This window comes from Apostichopus japonicus, chromosome 9 (assembly GCF_037975245.1).
Source record: "Apostichopus japonicus isolate 1M-3 chromosome 9, ASM3797524v1, whole genome shotgun sequence".
Classification (NCBI taxonomy): Eukaryota; Metazoa; Echinodermata; class Holothuroidea; order Aspidochirotida; family Stichopodidae; genus Apostichopus; species Apostichopus japonicus.
This window is the reverse complement of record NC_092569.1, coordinates 4,882,998-4,906,602: the sequence shown is the minus strand read 5'-3', so window position 1 is coordinate 4,906,602 and position 23,605 is coordinate 4,882,998. Positions and strand designations below refer to the sequence as shown.

Below are 23,605 nucleotides of genomic sequence, written 5' to 3'. Positions count from 1 at the left end.
ATCAAAGTGACATTTATCATTTTAGAGCCGAAAAAAATGATAAAAAGTTCAAATAAATGGTAGATTAGATTCTTGCAGCTATTAAATCATGCATTTATTTATTTAATTCTCAGATTATTCACACAACCATCTCTCACACAAATCTTTGCATTTCATTGTGGGTGAAAAATTTGTACAAAAATGTGCAAATTATTGTTATTTTGCTTGTGCTGGAGTGCAAAACTTTTCGTTCCTCTGATAACAGTGAGGTTGTCATCAGTGCAGTGTGCAAAATTGTGAAGAGGAATTGAAGAAAATGGAATTACTATAAGAACAAGACATAATTTCTTTCCATTTACTGAATTACTTTAAATATTTTGAAAATAGTTTTTCAAAATGGCATAAAGTACATAGAATAAATTAAGAAAAAAGTAAGAATAAATTCCATAAAATATACTTTCAAGTAAGAAAGCAATTATTGAATTTGATGATCAAGCTGGCTTATAACATGCATATAATCCTGTAAGGAGAGATGTAAAGCAAACAAAATTACAATAAAAACTTGTCAACTTTTTCAACTTTTCAAAGCACTTTTTTCTGGAGCAATAGTCCGTACTGGTAATCGTATACACATTGAATGGTTGCATTAAATAATTTTGATTGAATAATAATCTCATGTTAACATGTTGTACAAAGGAAATTACACATGAATAACATAACAGTGTTGGAACAATGGTTGTTTTGTATGTAACTTAATCCTTTTTGCATAATTCATTACAATGAATATTATTGTTTTATTAGTCATAATCAGTCATACTAATTTCACAGTTGTCACCGAGCCAGCCAATTGGACAGTCACAGCTCGCTGTTGAGCCATCCACAGAGTTAACACAACTCCCCGAGTTAAAGCATGGATTGTCGACCAGGCAAGCATCCCGAACTGTCCATAGAAAAACGGGGAGAAATAGAATAAGTTTAAACATACAGGAAAGAAGGATATGATGCAAAATATATATTTACAAAAAAGATACTCAAAGACATTGTTTGTAATTTAATATCTTAATTATAAAATCTTTGCAAAAGATCTTAATTAATTTTCACTGAAACAAAAAGTGTAAACAAAATTGTTCCCTTTCAACACCTCTGATGAACCAAAAGGAAATCAAAAAATAAACATAAACTTGATAGCTCAGTACCCTAGTACTGCAAACCATTTTTGCTCTGGGACCTAAATTTTCACCTTAATCACATTGACGACCCTCTAGTGGCAAATGTTGTGACCCGGGGAAGGGATCTACGGGAAGGGATAACCCCCCCCTGGTCTCAAATTAAGGTCCCAACTTCCTTCGGTTTTTTAAATGTAAGCACCAACTTCAGCCTTAACCAGTTTAATACTGAGCATTTATTCTTGGCAACTAAATTGAGGAATTTCTTAATGCATCATCGCCTTATAATTATTTACCATTCCGACAGCGTTTACCGCCGTACCCATCTTGGCAGATGCAGGTGAATTGATGTTCGTTTGAGAGGCAGACTCCATTATTCAAACAGGGATTAGACAAACATGGATCAACTGCAAAGGAAGAAGAACTAAATATTTGTGACAAAAGTTACTAATGTTACAGATTCAAATTACAAGTACATCCGGACATTAAGGAATTACAAGTATATCCGGAAATTAAGGAATTACAAGTATATCCGGAGATTAAGGAAATACAAGTATATAGGGACATTAAGGAATTACAAGTATATCCGGACATTAAGGAATTACAAGTATATCCAGACATTAAGGAATTACAAGTATATCCGGAATTTAAGGAATTACAAGTATATTTGGATATTAAGGCTTGAAAAGGGAAAAAAACTCTATGTTAAGTTTTCAATGTTTTGATTACAATTTTCATCCTGTGTTCAATTCTTCGAGAGAAAAAAACAAATCGTACATGTAATACCAATTTACAATATTACCTTAAATGGTCGTTCTTACGCCTGCAATATGCTAGAAGTCAAATAACGGTCGCTAACACACAACCTTCAATGAGTAACTCACTGCCACCTGTAAAAAGCATCTTTAATCCTTCTCAAATGTCTGAGAATGATTTGCAGCTTTCAGAACCTATGGTTTAGTCTTTTGAAAAGTTATAGCTACTTTAGTATGCTTAAAGTTGTGCTAATATTGGTTAACTTTGCAGAAAACTCAAACGAAATCTCTATAAACCCGTGGATTTGTGATCAAAGGTTAACAGGTTTGAGACCTGACCAGATCATTACATTATGTTCTTGGGTGAAGGCATTTTATCTCCATTGCCTCTCTTCACACAGATAATGTATAAATGGGGACTTCTGAGGTAACTTGGTAAATATAGTTGCATGTGCTGGTTTGTTGCTGTACCCTATGGGTAGTCCCCCCCCCCCCCGATGGACACGCAGACGTGGTGCACTGCAGTGCTCCGGGAGGGATTGTTTGAATTGTGCACACTTTGGTGTGTGGGTGCGACAAGTTACCAATGACCAGGGGTTAAGTTGTAAAGTTGTGTGAGGGGGCCTTGGCCTCAAACAAGACTGTAAACCTTCAACTTCAACTCTATAAACCCTACCACTGAACATTGAGAACATTCTAAAGTATGTCACATTCTTCTTACCATCCAGCTTGTACGATGAAATGACTTACCGACAGTACAATTGCTCCCTAACCAACCAAGAGCACAGACACATGTCAAAGTGGACCCATCATCAGAGTTTTGGCAAGTGGCTCCATTCTGACATGTATTCGATAAGAAGCAGGCATCTGTCACTGTTGCAGAAAGGAAGAAAATTTAATATAAAAAAGGAGCAAAAAAAGCCTGAAAAAGTAAATCAAGAAATTAAGAAGAAATAAAAATGAAAAAGCATCTAGGGTTTTGTATTTTTGTAATTGTTTTTTATTGGTTTTTTGAATTTTAAAAGCAAATAATATTTTAGGCTAGGAACAGAATTTCCAACCAGTTGCTGCAGGATTGCAACTCTTGTGCTCGACCAAACGGAGCTATATCCAACTCTTAGTTGAAAACAATCCCTGTTAAGTGATGCAAAACATATCGGAAGACAACAATACATTCATTCACGAAACTTAGGCACTAAATTGACACAACTTGAAATTGAGTCACCCAATCGTGAACTTTACCAGTAGTTTGTTTAAAACACAGCGAGACAAATAAACAAAACTATTTCCACCTACCAATGCTGCATGTAGGACCTCCATATCCAGCGGTACAGTTACACAAGAATTTTTCATCGAAGATGTTGACACAGTCGCCGAGATGTTGACATGGCTGGGAGAGGCAGGGATCAACTGTGATTAAGACAATACAGAGATTAGTATGAGGCCTTAGAGGACTTGACATTGAGATGGCAAAATGGTATCAAAAACAATGATCAAACCTTTTATAGAAGAGTTACTGATGAATGACCGAAAATACATGCCAACAATTTGCCATAATAGGTCAGCAGTATAGCTTTCCAAATATGCTAGAATGCGAAATAATCTTTGGTCACTGCTCAAAACTACAACAAGCATTTTACTGCCATATTCTCAAAGCACTTTCCGTCACTGAAAGATCTTTGAAATTAATGATTGCATGCTTTAAATTTGAGGAGGAGGGCAATGTAAATCATTTACTAAAGTGAATGGTAAAAAAAAAAAAAAAAAAATTGTTATATAAATGAAAGTAAAAATCAAAATAAAATAAAATTGTTAGCAAACTGCTTATCCACTAAAGAGCCTGTGTAGGAGAATGTGTAAAAGTAAGTTGGCCTGACGTTTCAATCCTTGCAATGAAGAAGATCCGGCTAGGATCGAAACGTCAGGCTAACTTACTTTTACACATAAATGAAAGTAATGAGCACCCGATTAATGTACAATTGTCAACTGTGATCACACCATTTTGTGACTACTGGATATTTTTTTAAACCCAATTAGTGTCACTAAGAAGCAACTGACTTTCTTCACAGTAGCACTCTTTTGCTAAGCATTACAATGCACTCATCCATTATGGGTGAGTTGAATTGAAGCAGGGAGGTGTCTTTTAGCTCCCCAAGTAAAGTACAGCACTACAGCATGCATTCCGTTGCATACATTTTAACGCACCCTTCAACCGGTCATCCTTCCACCGTTGACACTCATTCAGTTCAGTGCTCAACATCGTCAGCGTTTATATCAAAACTGAAGAAAACATTCCAGTACTCACCGATGTGACAGTTGTCGCCGACCCATCCCGAAGGACAGAGGCAAGAATAGGACGTTCCATTTCCTTGACTGAAGCAGGTTGCTCCATTTTGACACGGGGCAAAAGCAGCACACTGATCTGTCACTGATTAGGAAGAAAACGTAAAGCATTTAGCTATTTCATTGTTGTCATTTCTAAATGTACATCCGTCCATTTAAAGTAACGCAAATGTTCTAGTAACTGAAAATTATGTAATGTGAGCATAAATAACTTTAAAATGACCAGATATGGAGGTGAATTGTTCTACTTGACAATTGCAAACTGATCATCCAAGATGATCTCATCTTTGTACATCCTTCTTTAAAGACAAAGTCTGGATCGGCCTGGAAGGAAATTATGTTTTTTAAGATTCTAAGCAGCAAAGTTTGTATGTGGGAGCAGCTCAATGGCTTCTTACACTTTATGTTGGGTGGCTATCCAGATTTAACTCATGTGGATTTTCTTTATTGGCACAATTTGAAAGAGACCATTTGGTCATTCAGAATGAGATAAAAGTAATTCAATTAGAAACCATATACAAGGGGTTCTGAAAGGGTAGCCAGCAGCCCAGATCTGACCCTGCAAAACCAAAAACATCCCAAAATCTTGTACTGGTATGCTGGCCTTCCAGGCCTTAGCTATTGAGCACCCCACCAGCCTACACAGCACATTGATCAATCTATGCAAAGAGAAAATTTTTGTTCCATCTGGTCTCAAATTGTAAAAAAAAAATAATCATCATAATAATAATAATTGAGAAAGACTGCCATTTGCCAAACTACAAACTGATGAAAACTTCTAATGTTTAACCAATACAATGTAATATAGCACAAAAAGTATAAAAAGCATCTACTAATGATATCAGAGGAAACTTACCTTTGAAAGAAGTTCTACCGTAGACGAGGCAAGGAATGATGATAGCATGCGAGGAGACTAGAGACTGTGATGTTAACATTTACAAAGTACATAGAAGATTTGACAGAGAAAACTTAAACAACCCAAAATTGTACATTGTTGACATGTAAACATATCCATAAATGAATTACTTACATTTTTTAAAGCTTTGTTTTATGGCTAACAATTTCGTATAGAGTGACGCTAATACGGGATAGCAAACTAAGTCTAGTTTTTAATGGTTGATTTGATCCAGTGACCTCTGGGTCACTGGAGTCCCCAGCGAAAGAAGTCGACCTGTATAGGGATCGCCACCGACTAATGGCTGGACAGTACAGTTTGGTAGATCGCTGGATTTGTAACCAAGAGGTCAGAGGTCACTGGTTCAAATCCTGTTCTAGCCATAAATTTCTTTGCTCTTTTTCATCGTGTAACACTTTTCTCATAATGATATTCAGCAAAAAGATAATCTTGAAATTACGGTAAAATAGAATTTAATGACTCATCCTCTTGACGTCTCTCTTCAGAGCAGTTTGGTAGATGAATTATTTGAGAGTAAAAAATAGTCATATGAATACATATTTTCATATTTGTAAGGTTGGAAAATATGAGTAGATATAAGCAAGAGAAAGGGGACATTTAAACCAGCCAGAATTGGTAAGCAAATTTACATAACTTAAGAAGAGTGTAATTCCCGGACCGATTGAGCTACCAATGAATGAAGTGCATACAGAAGGAAACAGAGGATGACAAAAGACAGTGCAAACCGCAAAATGTGTGTGAAGGAGACATTGTGATTGGGTTAGCTATTAGTGTGCTCTAGTCGTTAGAATCACAGCAAAGCAAAAGTAGTTTCATCATGTTCACGTTTCAGTGCGGACATAATCAAATTGTGATGCAAATTATTTCAGAACAGCAAGACTGAGGATATCATTGTAGATGAGAGCATATCCCAAAAATGTTTTGAACAGAAAAATATATATATTTATTATAGCGTTATTGTGTATTTGAAGGAATAGTTATAGTTAAACAATTTTTTAACTGCTCTGGGCTGTCATTCTAAGTGTATATTAGTGGTGCATGTTTGATATTTGATATGTATGTGTGTAATTATCATTCATTCATTCATTCACAACATCATACTATATTCATCTAGATACATTACATAATCATCATCACACTGAATCACCTGTATATTATAATTACATAATAAAATATTTTGTAAGACTTACCAAAGTCAACATTTGTACTTGCCTTAGACAATTTCAAAACTGACCACTGAACCAGTTTATTAAAAAAATAATCTAAACACTTTGGAGAAATGGCATTGAAGAACTGTTTGGAAATCAACAAACCATTTAATAATACATTAAATGTGAGATTTGTACAATACTGATGCAATCCAAAGATATAGTTACCAATTTCACAGTTGGTACCGAGCCAGCCATCCAGACAGAAACAGGTGTAGCCATCGATGGTCCCCACACAGCCGCCATCATTCTGGCAAGGGTTGCTGCTACAGGGGTTTTCTATGAATATTCAACAGATGATAATTTATGAGCTTCCATATGTACATAGGGTCACATATTAAAGTGATGATGACCTATCTTTAATATCCTACTGTAGTAGTTCTCTGTTGCATGAATATTCAACAGATGATAATTTATGAACCTCCTTATATACATAGGGCCGCATATTCAAGTGATGATGACCTATCTTTAATATCCTACTGTAGTAGTTCTCTGTTGTATGAATATTCAACAGATGATAATTTATGAGCTTCCATATGTACATAGGGTCACATATTCAAGTGATGATGACCTATCTTTAATATCCTTCTGTAGTAGTTCTCTGTTGTAATATTTCATGACGCCCTTCCTTAATTAGTTTGGAATCTCTAGACATAACATCAGTGTCGCATAGCATAGTGGGTTAGCGTGTCAACATATAAAGCAGAAGGTCAGGGTTCAAATATCCTATAATCTAGCAAATTATAAAGTAGCTAAAATGGTCATCCGACAACAACATTCCTATTTAACATTCCTATCTAACCTGGAAAACTTCCCGTTTTCAAGCAAATGATCATAATAGATAAGGCCTAGAAATGTTCAAACTATTTCTAGTGTGACAGAGAGTCTAACATCATTAAAAACATTTTAGTTAAATAGCACAAATTTTAGAAGGAAAATTGTTTCAAAAGATGAAGAAGTAAAAAAAACGTGCTAGAATATTACCAACTTCACACAGCAATCCAATATAGCCTGGAATACAAACACAATGGAAGTCTGTTCCATTGTTTCGGCAGATTCCATTTGTAGAACAGGGATCCAACTCACAGGGATCGGCTAAAGGGTGAAAGGGTAGCGCACGAAAGGGAAGAACAATTAAGAGATTATGTGTGCAATAGGCACGCACCCATAACAGGATTGCATGGCGAGAAGATGAAGAGTTTTTAAAAGTAAAAAAATTGTCACATCAAAGAAATTTGTGCAAAATCATTAATTTGAAGACATTTGTTGAAAAAGGAAAAGGATTCTTACCATTTAAACACATAAGTACAATTTTGTGCTTTTTAAAAAAAAATTAATAATTTTAATTTGCAAATATCTTAAGTTGTAGGTACTTATTTTGCAATCTATCATTCAAATTAAATTGTATCTATTTATTTATGTAAGTAGATTACTGTCATTTGCAATGAAGAACAATACCATCTGCTGTTTGTAGAAGAGATGCTTTAATTCTTTCAGTCTTTTAAATATAAAATATTTACAATTTGTGAATTATATGTAAACAGGAAAAAAGCTGTGATGAATAAAACCAGAGTTTATCTTCTGGGATGGAAGTTGTTCAATTCGTTCAATTTTTAAATTTGCTGAATATAACCCAAACTGAATGAGCCTATACATCATTCTTATTGAATTAACACTGTTCAAGTATTGCTCATATTAACCAAACCACAACAGAAGTAACACCCATAATACTTCTTCTTCTTGCATTTAACCAATGTAGGAGTACCTTGTCCATAGAATCTAACTTTGTGAATTACAATTCATTCTTTCTCTATGGTATGTTGCCAGATAGAAAAACTACAGCAGCTGAAAAATCTGCATTGACAGCTAATACAGTTTAATATCAAAATATTTATATAAATTAAATGAGCACTGTGAAGTATTGTTTCCAATGACAAACCAAACAGTGTAAACTCAGCAAGTCTCCTCGTTGAGGAACTGAATGTAGCAGTTTCGTCCACAGTATCACTGTGTCAATGTGCAAGTCATGTCTTTACAACTAACCTATGAATGTACAGGTATTCCTAGTACTGATAGTCGACTATTTCTTCTGTAGTCGATTAATCCCACAGCTCTTCTCGCAGCTACTGGCAATTAACCGTTTACGACTATCATTTTGGCAGGTGTGATTTTTTTTGTTTTTTTTGGGCAGGTCAGTATGGAAGTAGTCGTCATTGAAATATAATTAAATATATATAACTTAAAATGCAAAATCATAGAGGATGAATTAAATGGAATAAGTTCATTACCGATCTCGCAGTTATTGCCGTCCCAGCCCTGAGAACAGAAACACTGGTAGCCTGACACCAGGCCAGTGCAGAAGCCGTTATCACCACACGGATTGCTATTACAAGGATCGTCTGTGCGGGGAAGAAACTTGATTAATAAAGTGCAGAGAGAAAAACTCAATAGTTCAACAAGAAAAAAGATTGTGCTTTGAGAGAAGAAAAAAAAGCAATTTGATTGATGTTTAGATTTAAATCAGTATAGCTTTGAAAAAGAAAGACAATGTTAATAAGAAGGTTTGCTACATCTTAAATTAAGATTTCCTCAACTTAAAAAGGACAGTGCTGCCTTGGATTATGTGACTGTAACATCATTCTACTTTTTTGAATAATTTGATCTCGGACAGCCAAGCCATGAAATGTCAGGGTTTCAAAATTTGTGTTACATATAAGCTCAATAATTATTCAACTGTGCAAGGTAAATTAATGTCTGTATGTATACACCGTTTGTGTAAGACAAGTAGAGGGTATCTGGTTACCAATGTCGCAGGTGTCTCCGAGCCAGCCGATGTCACATGAACAGGTGAACGAGCTACCGTCTGACGAGTCTGTGCAGGTCCCTCCATTACTACATGGAACGCCAGCGCAAGCACCTGGAAGATAAGAATACAGGTCCATTATACAGTAGAATTCAAAACATATCAACAGAAATTTATAAAGAGTCTGTACTCACTTCATCAGTGTTAATCCATGCTGTAATAGATAATAAATATAATAATATTGGCCTGGAATATCAGCCTGGAAGACTAGTTATTTTAAGACCCTAACCAGCCATATGTGCATGTGGGATGAAGGATTTTAGCTCAATTCGAACTTCTTTTTCTTTCTTATAAAATTTGTAAAACCATTACAGATAGGAAAATTCATCTTACTAAAGATGGCCAGGCAAAAACACACAACCTTCCAGATGCTAGGTATCATTTACGACCATGGCATCAATCAACTTGACCATAGCATCAGTCAACTCAACCATAGCATTGGTCATCCTCAGGTCCTGAAATATCTTGCAAGTTCCCTTTTATCAGTTAGCCTTATTACTCTCATACTCACACTCTGTACATACATTAATGTTTTGGCTACCATGGTGACAAGGTTTGAATACGTGCTCTCAACTCTTTTAGTAAAATTTGTGTTTTAGTGTTCCATAAAAGAGTGTGTTAAGTTCCCCAAACAGCTGCTTGTAATAAAAGGCAACATCCATCTCCTTCTGATGAGCATAAATTTACAAATTAACTTCCTTGAGTAAAACAGTAGAGCAAGAGGGCAGTTGTTGTGGGAAGACAGGTAAGTGTAGTTAATCATTACTTCTAATATAACTTGGGAAGAGGGGGGGGGGTGGTGGGGGACTAATTTGATAAAAACAATAGCGTTATACATTAAAATGTTCTTACATTGGACCTTACTTGGTACCATAACTTACCAATATTACAGGTTAGACCTGCCCACGATCCACTGCAGGTACAAGTGAAGAAAGTTTGGAAATTGTTACAATTGCCACCGTTCTCGCAGGGATTACTCAAACAAGGATTACCTAGGAAGAAACAAAAATTAGAAGAATAACATTTGAAAAGTGCTTCAAAATATGCAAAATACTGCTTGTAATTCAGCCCTTTAAACCAGTTCATGATAATTGTCAACCACAATACTGATAAGCAAAATACGACAGCCCTTAGTTAATTAATTTGCCACAAAAAATGTGTCGCAGTCATAGGCAAAGTGTTCCAAAATGGACTAAGAGTGTTCTCAAGGTTTTCAACATCTGTAAATACAAGAAACTAGCACTTATTTATTTTTGGTTGAACAAGTATTGCAACCAATTACATGGCATGGTGTTTCAACCTATTTCTAGTCTGGCTCTATCTACCAACTTTCCTTTTATTGCATCAGTGTTTCACACAGGATATCAGACTGCAATTTTTCCTTTTAATTTCCTCTGGAATACTTTCAATTATTTGCAGTCCCAGATTAACACCCTCTGGAACCCTAAGGAATGATATGCTTGCCCCCACCCCTCCCTCCCCACAACACCCATTATGAGGTTTTACAGACTTAGCCAAAATATAGATAGTCATTACATATTACATGGAAGTGTTTATGGAGGCACCTTGACCTTGGGTTCCCTTGACATTACGTTTGGGGCTTCCCATTGGCTAATCAGACACTAATCATTTACATGATGTATCTGTATCATTTGCATAAATACTTAATTTCTGTTGTTATATCATATATGCAATGCATTGAAATTTTAAAAAGTTTAAATTGTTGCGTGCGCCGGTTTGTGGCTGCACCCTATGGGAAGTCCCCCGGGGGACACATGGTTGTGGTGCACTGTGGTGCCCCAGGAGAGATTGATTGAATTGTGCGCACTTGGTGTGTAGGTGTGACAAGTTACCAATGACCAGGGTTAAGTTGTAAAAGTCGTGTGAAAGGGCCTTGGCCCTGTACAAGACTGTAAACCTAAAATAAATAAATAAAAATGTGTGTGATTTTTACAGAGAGTAGGATCCTTACCCACTTCACAGGTTGTTCCAGACCAGTTTTGAGTACACGAACAGGTGAACTGACTACCGACATCATTACATGTGGCTCCATTTAGGCATGGATTACTATCACAGGCATTCTGTGTGAAAGCTGCAGAGAGATAGAGCAGATAGAATAAGGTATTTGTACAGCCCGCCCTCTATCTACGCCGAGATGACATAGACGTGCACAAGGCAGGCCGGTGAAGCACAAGTAAAATATACGAACAGGACAGAACTTACTGTACATATTTACCTTATTAAAAGATACAACCATGTTAGCAAAATAACATGTGCTTTAAATGACCTTTGAACCTATCATTGTCATCAATCATGTGGATGGCGATAGGAACAGAATTCCAAAGCTTCGGCCCACATAAGGCGAAGGGCTGTAGTACCAGATTTGGCACATATCGGTGGTACCAAAATTAACAGGGTGAAGAAACGATGGGATTCGTTAAGGTTATCAGGGGGAGCAGCATTATACTCGATGGGATACATGATGTAACAGACTGAGAAATGAAAATATCTGCTGAGCTGTAAATACGTACTACTGAACAAACTGAGCTGCTAGACACACACCTTTTTTTTTCAATATAGATTTTAACTTTCTTATGAGTACTGTAAACAATGCTGCTTAAAATGAGTTCTTAAGAAGTGTAAATTGCACTCAGAGAAATAACAGACATTCTTTGCATACCGATATTAACTCATTAATTCGAGAAACTACTAGGTATAACTTGAGAAACAAAACAATTCAGAATTAATGTGTATAGAAATAGTTTTATTTATTGTGCTGCTATTTATTTACAAAATGGTAATCTGGATAATTTATTGTAGACAGCTGCACTTGTATGTTTTGTATATATATTTTTTGTTTACGTTTTTGTACACTAACATTTAAAATACTATTTTCTTGTTACGTAAGCACTTTTGATGTCCTGTTTATAAATATTTATACTAGAAAAAAAAAAAAAAACCTAGAATATCACAATTTTGGCCACTTGCTAAAATTGCGCTAAAAAAATCAGGCTAAAAAAATAACTGTCTCTCTTAATTTTTGCATGAACTAAGAAATAAAAAAGCAATAATTAGTTTTGTATGTCTGAAATTTAATGTGTTATACTGAATCTTTGAAAAGCATTTAATGCCACGGGAACTGCCATTTTATGGGGGAAACAACATTATTCCAGTTCAAAGCGCACTATGGGTGCAACTTCTGCTGAACTTTAAATTGAAAGAAATTCCTATCTGTTATGAGTTTAGACATCTTTTGAAACGACCAAAAAATGTCCAAAGATCTTGACCTGAAGAAAGACACCTTTGGCAGTTGTACTGCCTGTGGTCCTACATGTAACAAGAAAAAAGCCCAAGAACTGATAAGAAAAAAATCTCTTGAAATATCCTTACCCACATCACAGTTGGTTGAAATCCAGCCGCTGAGACACGTACAGGTGTAAAAGGTATCAAAGTTGTTGCAAGTTCCACCATTCTGGCAGGGGGAACTTTCACATGGGCCCTCCTCTGCAAAATTGGAAACAAGTTTCATATATCAGATACATCTTGTGGCAAACTTGTATTGTGTCAGAGGCAGGGGCATCTCGAGCCAAGTCGGGCCCTCAGGGACAATTATATCACGATCCGACCCCCACCCACCCCCTGCCTCCTTTGAAGTCTTCATTTTGTCTTCAGCATATTTTGAAAATGAGAATACATTATCCTTTATCCCATATACCCCTGGTTCTTCCACTTGACACCAGGCCAAGGGACTATAGCTTGCCGGTAACCACCCCTCTCATTGGGTCTAGTCGTATCATAACTCGGAACGTGGTGAAATAAATGTTTTTCTGATTCAGTACATGTTGTCTGATTAGGTTTCTCAACCACGATATGCAAAGTATAGTTTTGCTTTTGTCATTGGCAGAAATGCAGAAATAAACATTTCTTTGCATAATTAGCTACCTACAAGGTTTCCAAATCATGATCTTTTTATCAGCTGAGAAGACCCTGTGGAGCTGTTCATTGTTTCTGAGAAATTTATTCATGTCATAACTAGCAACAAGTTCTTACAGCACAATGCAATTGTGCAAGAGTTTGTCAATACTGCTAATGTCTCCCCCCCACCCCCCCTTTAAAAGACATTTTACTGCACTCATTACAAACCACAAGTATTCTAAACCCCCTTCAAAGATATGCTGGAAAACAATTTTCTTTCTTTTTTGATTTATACTGCAAGCACAAGGTGTGATTTTCCTGTAGGTCTACAAACATTCATAAACCATAAGTGTTACCCATGAATATTACCCATGAGTGTTACCCAAAGAAACCCATGGATTTTTGTTGTAACTGTAATAATGCTGCAAGCACAAGGTGCCATTTTTACTACAGTACTACACATAACCTGCAATTGAGGGATGGATATTTGTTGGGTGTTAGAAACCTGATAAAACAATAAACACTGCCAACTCTCGTTGGGGAATCTCTCATACATCAAAGCTAAAGTTATCATTCTTCCACTCACCGAGCTCACAATTTGTTCCTGTAAAGTCAACAGCGCACTGGCAGACATAACCCGAGACTCCACTCAGCAGTATGCAGTTACCGCCATTCTGGCATGGAGTACTGCTGCAAGCAGTCGTTGCTGTAAGAATGATGATAAAGATTTGACTAGATATGAATTAAAGAAACTTTATTCTGATATCAGCACAGATCTGAAAATTCATTTCATTTACAAGATAGTATATTAATGCTTAGTAGTGCCCACCCAATCAAACACTCTCCTCAGGTGGAACCTTGTTTTGTTTCAGAGCAAAATATAAACAGCCAAAATAATTCATAAGTAGCTATGTCGAACTTTGTTGCTGCATGACAGGAATATAGATGGTAGATTAAATAATGCCAAATAATAATAATCATAATAATCGCTGGTTAATTTTTACGACGCTTTCGAAGCAATCACATATGTGGGAGAAAATCTGCAAGTCCTTATGGATTACAACTTACACATCGGGTGGCTTCCAATTCACCATTGCAACTCAAATTTGGAATCTTTTCAAATCTTTTTAAAAGTCAATTTAGATGGGAAAAGCCGTAGATTGCTCTGGGATGAAAAACCCACCTTACCATGACCCGGCCGGGTATCGAACCCGGAACCTCCCGATTGCTAAGCCTCATTGCCTAAAATGCCACTTTATCCACTCAGCCACAGCACCTATAAAATGGCTACTTTGGTACACTGAAATTAGTCCTTGACTCCACTAAAAAGTCTGTGAGACAAGATCCACTCTACTCAGAAAGTGGTGGCACCCCTTGTCCTGGAAAACCTGAAGTTCACCCCTGATTACACAGTACGTGTATCATTTTGAGATTATATAGTAGTATTAGGAAACACATTGTAATGTTGCTACATTTTAAAAGTTTGAATGACCCTTTATTTGAGTTTCTAGTACATTTTCAGCCAGTACTAATATACTTTAACATCCTTTAAGAAATTGTTAGTCAAATTTAATGCTCAAAGTCGGCTGCAATACAAATGATCTGTAATGCCAGTATGCCACATTATGGTAAAAATTGGCACACTCCTTACTAGAAAGCTAAATGACAAAAACTTGCATGTAAGGCTTTATATGGAGGCATAGGCGTAGGAGCCCAATTTGTTTTTGGGGGGCTGTAAAGATTTGTCCGAAAAACTATAACCAAAATTTTTCAGGTGCTCTGCGCACATTCCACCCGTTAATGTGCATATCATATAGGCATGCATCAGTTATTACATTGCATGCCAATAACATACAATCATTTTCCGTGTTATAACCCTTCCATATTGCTTATAATTATTGGGAAAGTCGTTACAATAATAATGATAAGAAAATATAAGTTTAACCATTGAAAAACACATTGCAAATTACTTTTCTCTCAGTAGGTGCCCGAAAAATTATCAGCATATTGCCCGAATTTTCACAAAATTTTGGGTTGGGGGGCTGCAGCCCCCCCCCCCCCCAGCCTCCTACGCCTATGTATAGAGGAAGTGTATGATTACAACGGTTTTTTTTTAGTACTGTACCTGTTGCACACAAATCTCCTTCAAAGCCAGTAGTACACTGGCAGATGAAAAACTGATTGTTATTCAAACTTAGACATGCAGCTCCATTCTGGCAAGGATTACTGTCACAGGGATCATCTGTAGGTTATTAAGAGAAAGATGTTTCTAATTAGCAATTGCCAAGCTGACAGCCATGTTCAGATCAAACCAGCTTTTTTAATGACCAATCTTTTGTGCTATCACAAAATCTTGCAGCATAAAATCTGAAAAAGTAAAAACCACTTCGGAAAGCAGTGAACCTCTTCAAAATGTCCCTATCTCTGGATGCTTACATTGTGCTTTCTGGGAGTGTGATTGCATAACCAATTTCCTACTGTATGCCAACTTGAAGAAAAGTTTGTTGACTCTTCTCTCTAGTGATATAAAATTTGACTTCATTGGTCAATATTAAGGCTCATACTTTGCACCAGTTAATCAAAAGCATCGTAAGAAATATGTGAAGTCCTCCTTGACGCGGCTAATCTGAACACAGTACAGTGTGCAGTGCTCTCACAGCAATTTTAGACAGTGAAAACCACAACGCTTCCTGTGCGTGCAACAGCATTTAATTCTCTGACAACAGGTCGTTTATTGAGCAAAAGTGTCCATATAAGTTTTTAATCATGTCAAATTCAGATTGCGATGTATATATCCCAAACCAACATATCTCTCCTACAGTGTACATATTAGTCATTCTTTGATATTTTGGTCCTTTTTCTTCATACATCCAAATTTGCTGTTTGGAAAACCAGATAATATCCTTGAAAATTTAGTTAGATAGCCACCATCTCCATGCACTGCTTGCAACACCTTGCAACTCCCTAAGTCCCCCCCCCCCCCCCCCAACTGCCATAATATTTCCTTACACCTCTCCCAAAATAAAAGATGTGCATTTACTCCCTATTATGTCAACTTCTAAATGAAGTTCTTATACTTTATAAATTATAAAACTAAAAAAAAAAAAAAAAACTCATTGCCATCTCTTGCATAATGTATGCATGATCAGTATTTTGACAATTTTGACGACAAAATTTCTGTGAAGGCTTAAATTCTAATGTGCAATGACTTACCCTTGGTTTCACAGTTGTCGCCTGAGAAACCACTGAGGCAACCGCAGAAATAAACTGAAATACTGCTGGTGACAAAGCTGGAACAGGTAGCACCATTTTGGCATGGACCGCTGTTGCATGGATCACCTACAATATTGGGAACAGAAAATAATGTAAAATACCTTTAAGAACTTTGTTAAAAGTAGCATAGGTTAGACATGGGTTAGGCATATGAGCCTCTAAAAAAACTGTGCAGCCTGTGATTCAGCTGCTCGACCTACTATAAAACCATAGTGTCAGTGCCAGGAAGGTTTACATAGTTTTCACAAAATGTTAATTATTCAAAACAATTCAGCATTAAGCATGTGGGCCATCTGTACAGTACCTCAAGTTTTTGGTCAAAGCCTAAGCATTCGACAGGTTAAAGCTTGGTGCAGAGCTTAGAGTGTCAACCCTTTATTATACGAATTAGTTTCCCCATTCTAATTCTTATCAGAAACCAGATACTCTTGACCTATTCAAGAATTGTTCCTTGGCAGTGCGGATGAGCGCAGATTCATCCATGGATTTGTTAATTCTGGTTGGTAATATATATGGTAATATTGTAATGTATTAGAATCCACATTAACAACAGAAGTCACGGAAACTTGTACATCAGCCTAAGTCAGTTAGGCCTAGGCCTTACGTTGCACCCCCTACGCGAACTGTTCTGGGCCTGAATCATGAGCTGAGCACTTTTAAGTTTCAGTCTTTTTGCAGGCCTACATTACGAAGGCGATATTTACAGTATTCAAAAATTGAGAAGCAGTTAGTTAAGATAAAATTATGGAAATCAGAAAATATTCAATATTAAAACCCGGTGTTCTTGCTGTAAACTGTTTTCCACCTGCTTAGTAACACATTGCATTCATGCTTTCACATACACGGTTTCTGATTTGACCACTGCAGTGCAGACGACACACAGAAACTGAGTTAGCACTATGGTGAGAGTATTGCTACAAATTTTGAATTTCCATGGCAACTTTGTCAAGTAGGGGAAATCCCTCACAAATTTGACATAAGGCTAGTATCCAAACCTACCTTACCTATTTGACCCTTCACCTGCCATGGATCTGTTTTCTCCAACGTTTGTTCGTATTTGTTTCCGTAAATATAAATCAGCGGCATATATTAATGGTTATAATTTACAATGACTTCGTATAGGACGCCATCTTTGAAAAGGATGTTACGTCTCATTTTGTGTTGAAATAGTTGTTTGGACATTTACCTTTTCTTTCCTTTTTTTCATTATTAAAAAGAATTTCCTTCCAGTTGAAACTTTTGACAAAATTTCTCAACGGAAATGTTACAACTGTGTGGAACAACCACTATAAGAATCTGCTGATATTTTTTTACTTCTGTAAGCAACGATGCAAGTACTATACATTACGCCTAATGGTAGTAAAACCTACATGGATAATATGAAACATATACATTTCACCAAGGGCGGTGGAAGCACTTTTAATCTGGGGGGGGGGGGCACCGACATCAAAGGGCACTTTGCAGAAATTCGATTGAACTGATGCAGCCTTATATTTAGTACCCTTTATAACTCTTATTGTATTATCTTATTTGCGTATACACATCACTCCATCAACGCCCCCCCCCAGTGGCGGCGGAACCGAGGGGGCTTGGGAGGCTCAGCCCCCCCAATGAAAAAGTTGAGGGGGCAAATGCATGATAAGCCCCCCCCCCCCAATATTTACCAAGGCTCCGAAACGTGCATCTGCCCATTTTTTAATGCATACTTGTCGATCTGTCCGATGCACACGTATACTACATAGGTGTAATAATTAAATATGATAATTGATTGTCTGTATCATGCCTCATCGAATGTTATTGTTTTAAATAAGAGGGTAATAAGCTAAACGCTACACTCATGAACATTTGCGTTTACACTACGAGTACACTCAAGGCGTGGAACATGGCTTTATTTTTAAACGCAATCAATTATTAAACGAACAAAAACACAATATTAGCATTTCACCTGTACGTATAGGGAGGGTACATGCATTCATGACATGATGACAGTGCTAGGTCATAGAAATTTGTTGGCAACTGCACATGGTTTTTGAATTACCAATTTGTTGACATTAAGAAATGCTTTCTGTTTTTTCTTGTGACATTTATTTAATTCAGGGCGTCGGAGCCGGTACGGGCAGGTCCAGCGAACGCCGGACCAATATTCACGACGCAAAAAAAAAGTAAAAAAAAAGTAGGACTAAAATATGGGGGAAAAAATTCTCGGAGGTATATGTTTCAATAATTTTCAATAATGATGACGGCAAGTAGGCTAAATGTGACATTTCCTGCAATCTGGGAGGCATATTTTCAAAATTTTCTCCATTACGCTACGCGCCAACCATGGTGGCGCGTAGCGTAGTTTGACCTACCAAACGTCCCCCGATAATTATGATAGTTGGCCACACTCTGAACCGCCGTACCAATCAAAAATAGCTTCCGACGCCCTTGTAATTATTGCATTTAATTGCAAGTAGTAATTTACTACACTCAAAAACGTCTCTGCGAGTACACGTCGAGTATACTCTCTTAAAACACCATCGAATATACAAATTACAATGTTTTTACAGATTTTTAAGTGCAATCTGAGAAATTGCAGGCTTGAGACCCATGTTTTAGGGCTAGGTATTCGCAGCATGAAACACTCGGTAAGTGCCGTTTCCGGCCATCTTGGGGGTTTGAAAAACCCAAAATTTTCTTGTACGCTCCGCACCAACCGATGGTGGCGCTCCGCTTAGATAGTCTCCAGAGCCTTATATACAGGCTATATAAGGCTCTGATAGGCTCCACATATTAGCCCCCCCCCCAATAATTTTTCCGTTCCGCCGCGCCTGCCCCCCCCCCTTTCAAGGAAAATATGCATACTGGCACTGCAATATCCATTGTGCAAATTGGGAAACAAGGAACAAATTTTCTTTTGAGACAATATGAGGCGAAATCATGCTAGTTGCTAATGTAGGAATCTTCCGAATTAGAGTTTATTTCTTGTTAATATCTTAACAATTTTTTTTTTTCGAAATAGCTTTGAGATTGACCCACAGAAATTCATTAAAAGTCAGGGGCATAGCCAGGATTTGCAAAGCCCCCTGTGCCCCTCCGGTTCCGCCGCCCTTGCATTTCACTTTATCTTCACAGTAACACGTCATTTGTGTATCAGCGAGATTTGTATTTAAATACCTACATGAATTGGACGTTATTAGAGACACTGCATTTTAGATGGAGTAACTTTCTATGTTTTCAAGGTAAATTACTGTCTCGGTCCTAGTTTGTAACACATATTCTAAATACAAGTTCAGTTTGGGGGGGGGGAGTTATTCCGACTTTTAGAAGCAATTCTAAACCACCCAATGTACATGACTTGATCAGTTTGTACTGTGAAAAAAAAGAGACAACAGTTAAGCAGTTTAGCTTTATTGCAGTAAAGGTCATCATCCCCTTATTGTTAAAATCTTTTTGGTCTATTGTTGTTACTGATAGTTGATACACATATATGATATGGATATATGCTATAAACACACGCCAAAGCAGATATGTATGCCGATGATACAAGTTTTCATATTTCAGGAAACGAAATTATAGAAATAAATTTAGAAGCTATAATTGAGGTTGCAAGTAGCACAAGTGGAATATTGATAATAAAATGATCACAAATACAAACGAGACTAAAAAAGCAACGTTGATTGGTTTCGAAGCAGAAAGTTGCTAGAATCAATGAAGAAAATTAGTTGTCTGTCACTGAAAATGAGACTCCCCTGCATGGGCTCTTGAAAGTGTGAGATGTAAAAACTTACTCAAATTGGTGTTAAAATTGATAGTAACTTCTTATGGCATGACCAAGTGGTCTCTGTTTGAAAAATGGTAAATTGAAGATTACTATGATGGCGAATGAAACCATTCACTGATCATGATACTAGTATTTTATAATATATTTGCTGTATATTTCACAAAGCTTAGATTACTGCAGTTTAGCATAAGCCTACTCGTAATAATGATGAAAGGGTTCTTAAATTACAAAATGCGGCAACTAGAATCTCAATGCAGGCTTTCTACGAAAGATTTAAAGAGGTAGTATGTCTAAGCTCTTATAGGATGGTTGTGTTTTGGTGATAAAATGAAGGAAAATAGATTAATTCATAACTTATGTATCTTTAAATGGAGGAAACCACTCAATATATGTATAGTACAGACATGTTGAATTCTTTAGATGATTTTCATATCCATTCTCTTACGTACGTGACCTTCAACTAATATCTCAAATCAGGACAAATCGATTACTGCGTATATCTCGCTGCAAAAGAATTTAACCAATTGCCACTTAATACAACAGAAAGCAAAGTGTGTATGCTCTTTTAAACGTCTTATTAAAACTGCTTCTTACTCTTCATAATTTTAATTTAATTGTAATGTCATTATATTATTGTTCAAGTTGTTTGTTATTCGTTATTCTTTTAGTGTTTAAATTGTAATTCTTCTTCATCGTTTTGGGAAGATTATAGCACTTTGTTAACTAAGTCTTGTAACCCTCTTTAAAAATGTAATAATAAAATAATAATAATAGGAATAATAATAAACAATCGGCGTTCCATTTAAATCATAACAAAAGAAAATTTCTAACAAATTTCAATGGACAAAGACCAAATGTTTCACTAACATGTAGGCAATGTCAAATTAGATACACTTATATAACTGACGTTGGATAATCCCCCACAACATCCCCCATAACTGACGTTGGATATCCCCCACACCCAACACCCCCTCCCCTCTCTCTCTGCAGTTAGGAAGGCTTCGGTTCACAGTTACAGTATAGCCATATATACTGTACTAAAATGCAGAAACTGCATTGCCTCTGGTCTCTAAATCAAACAATTTCGTGAACTGCAAGCCGTTTAAAATGTATAACTTTGTTTTAAAATAAACATACTTCTCTCAGACTAACAATGTTTCCCTTGTGACATATACAATACGTTATACCATATGTGGTTGTAATTAGTCACAGGAAAAACAGAGAAACTTTAAAAACGACTTACTTTGTCCAGTGACCAATGTTAACGCCACCATAAACACTCCACAGTTCAATAAAATCCACATTTCCTTTCCACTTGAAATCGTTCTCATACGAATGCTTACTTTTTTTGCGTTGCAGGATTTTTTTTATCATAAAGTAATATTGTTATAAGTAGGCTAAACTCTTCTATGGGATCTTAATTTGTTTGAGACATCATGTGATGTAAATAGTGTTGTCGTTAGTACTCCTTCGAAACTGTTGCGTAATCGAATTTTAGCTAACAGGTACGTCTAATTAAAATATCTCTTTTGTTTCAAATTACTCCATCATAACATTTCCACATTTGATCCATTTCGAAAATGTTCTCCACTTTTGCACAGATTTCAAAGTTGCATCAGTACACTTTATATGTTATAACTTATAAACAATATGTATAGGTTATAACAATAATACACCACAATAGAAATTCCGATAAAAGTGTTATAACGCGTCCATGTTGGTATGTATCCCTCGGCCTTATATTTCTCGATTGTTGTTTGCTATTTCAGTATAAGGTGTCACTTTAACAATAACACCATTCACACCTTTTGAAGTCCTTGTCGTTTCTCTTTCCAAATAATATATCAAATTCCTTTTAATTTGATAAACAAAATGTGTCCTTTTCTTAGTAAGTTTGTGTATGTCCAGCCTGTATAAGTTTTCCTTGCGTTGTGTAACTACAATGTATACTCTGATTTCGTAGCTTCATTTCGCTACCGGATCGATAAAGGACCATCTTTGTGTAAACTTTCTATTGAATTGCTAACAATGGTTGCTGGGAGCAGGGAAGCTTTAATTCGTATGATGCCTGGCAGGATTATAAGGTGACGCATACGTGAGCTCATGTTTAATTAATGCAATGGTATATAATGGTATATAATGAGTGTGTTTGTAGGCTAGAAGCAGGGAATTTCCGATTGGTGAAGTAATTATTGATGTCGAGATTAAGAGATAAAAAGTGGATCATGGGCGTGGTCAATGTAAAAAGAATGTTGGGGGAGTCATGTACTTGTGTGAAAAAGTGTTTTGGAAGTAGGAATGTTGAGAAGGGGAAGGGGGGGGGGTAGATATATTCTCTCTGGGTTAGATGCACTTCCGTTCACCCACATTACCCTAGAATGTGAAGGGTGATGCTGCTGTCCAATGTGATATAATGAACTGTTTGAATAGCTTACAACATCTCCAAGAGTATTTCTTCATCTACATGCTTTATCTACAATTTTTTACCTAGGAGTGTTATCTCAGTGGTTAACGTCGAGGCCTTCCAATAATAAGGTCACCGGTTCGAGTCACTCCAAGATTAATATACGTCGTCCAGTTACAGAGTTGTTGACAATGACAATTCATAATCATGGACGTTCAAATTTGAATGTAAGAGACTGACTTCGGTCAGCTTGCGGCTTTGATAAGCCAATGAGGCTTCTTAGCGAGTTCCTGTTTGCAGGAGGATCTAAAATACATATATACATACATGCAATCATCTCTTCGATATATTGACAGTCTTGTAGATCTTAAGTTCCTCTGCAGGGGGTAGGAAGCTTGTCATTCCACAACCAGCACTCGTTATGCTATAAACCGGTACACACCGGCCACATTACTTAAATATATATGATATGTTAGTATGCCATGAATACTATTATGGTGCACGAAAAATAAAATATTAAAATTAACAAAGGCTTAAGATATCCAAAAGACAGATCTTCATCAAAGGGACATATTTTATTTGCCAGTAGGGCACATTTGCTACTTTGGAAAAAAGTGGGGCACGTGCCATCGGTGCCCCTCCCCCCTGGCTCCTACCCCCTGTCCCTCTGCATAACGTACGAGAGGTGAGTGGTTAAGCCATGAAATGTCCCAATTCGGACATTTTGTTTGGGTCTTCCTCCCCACTCCCACAATGCAGGCTTCTCAATCACCCCTTCAAGCTCATCCCTTTCCCCTCCTTCATAGCATCCCTCCCTCAACTCCACTACCCGCGTTCCTGTTGCACACTATAAACTACAGGTGTACGTTTACACCAGCGCACTTTCTAACTGTGACGTCACTCCCTTAATTATTTCATATGCAGCCTGAGGGGCGATTACGTTACCATGACGTAAACACACACATTTTAGTGTATCGATGGTAAGGGGGGAGGCGAACATTAGGTCGACAAGTCATGCTG

At 36.8% G+C, this 23,605-nt stretch overlaps 1 protein-coding gene across 6 annotated transcripts in view; it reads right to left on the bottom strand.

The window, feature by feature from the left end:
- The window catches only part of LOC139974569 (uncharacterized), a 72,702-nt gene extending 50,595 nt beyond the window's left edge, over positions 1-22,107 (bottom strand). For 3 of the 6 annotated variants that reach the window (XM_071981802.1, XM_071981803.1, XM_071981804.1), the window contains exons 1-16: positions 21,425-22,100; positions 16,359-16,484; positions 15,271-15,387; positions 13,732-13,851; positions 12,621-12,734; positions 11,203-11,322; positions 10,112-10,222; positions 9,171-9,284; positions 8,656-8,766; positions 7,352-7,462; positions 6,536-6,646; positions 4,206-4,328; positions 3,197-3,310; positions 2,651-2,773; positions 1,442-1,552; positions 797-919 (exon numbers count right to left, since the gene is read on the bottom strand). In XM_071981802.1, coding sequence (XP_071837903.1) covers positions 797-919; positions 1,442-1,552; positions 2,651-2,773; positions 3,197-3,310; positions 4,206-4,328; positions 6,536-6,646; positions 7,352-7,462; positions 8,656-8,766; positions 9,171-9,284; positions 10,112-10,222; positions 11,203-11,322; positions 12,621-12,734; positions 13,732-13,851; positions 15,271-15,387; positions 16,359-16,484; positions 21,425-21,512 — 1,837 coding nt within the window. In that variant the 5' untranslated portion in view covers positions 21,513-22,100. Of the gene's footprint in view, positions 1-796; positions 920-1,441; positions 1,553-2,650; positions 2,774-3,196; positions 3,311-4,205; positions 4,329-5,099; positions 5,164-6,535; positions 6,647-7,351; positions 7,463-8,655; positions 8,767-9,170; positions 9,285-10,111; positions 10,223-11,202; positions 11,323-12,620; positions 12,735-13,731; positions 13,852-15,270; positions 15,388-16,358; positions 16,485-21,424 lie in introns of those variants that run through there. The other 3 variants (XM_071981808.1, XM_071981806.1, XM_071981807.1) reach the window with 3 other exon arrangements.
- Between the last annotated feature and the right edge of the window lie 1,498 nt (positions 22,108-23,605).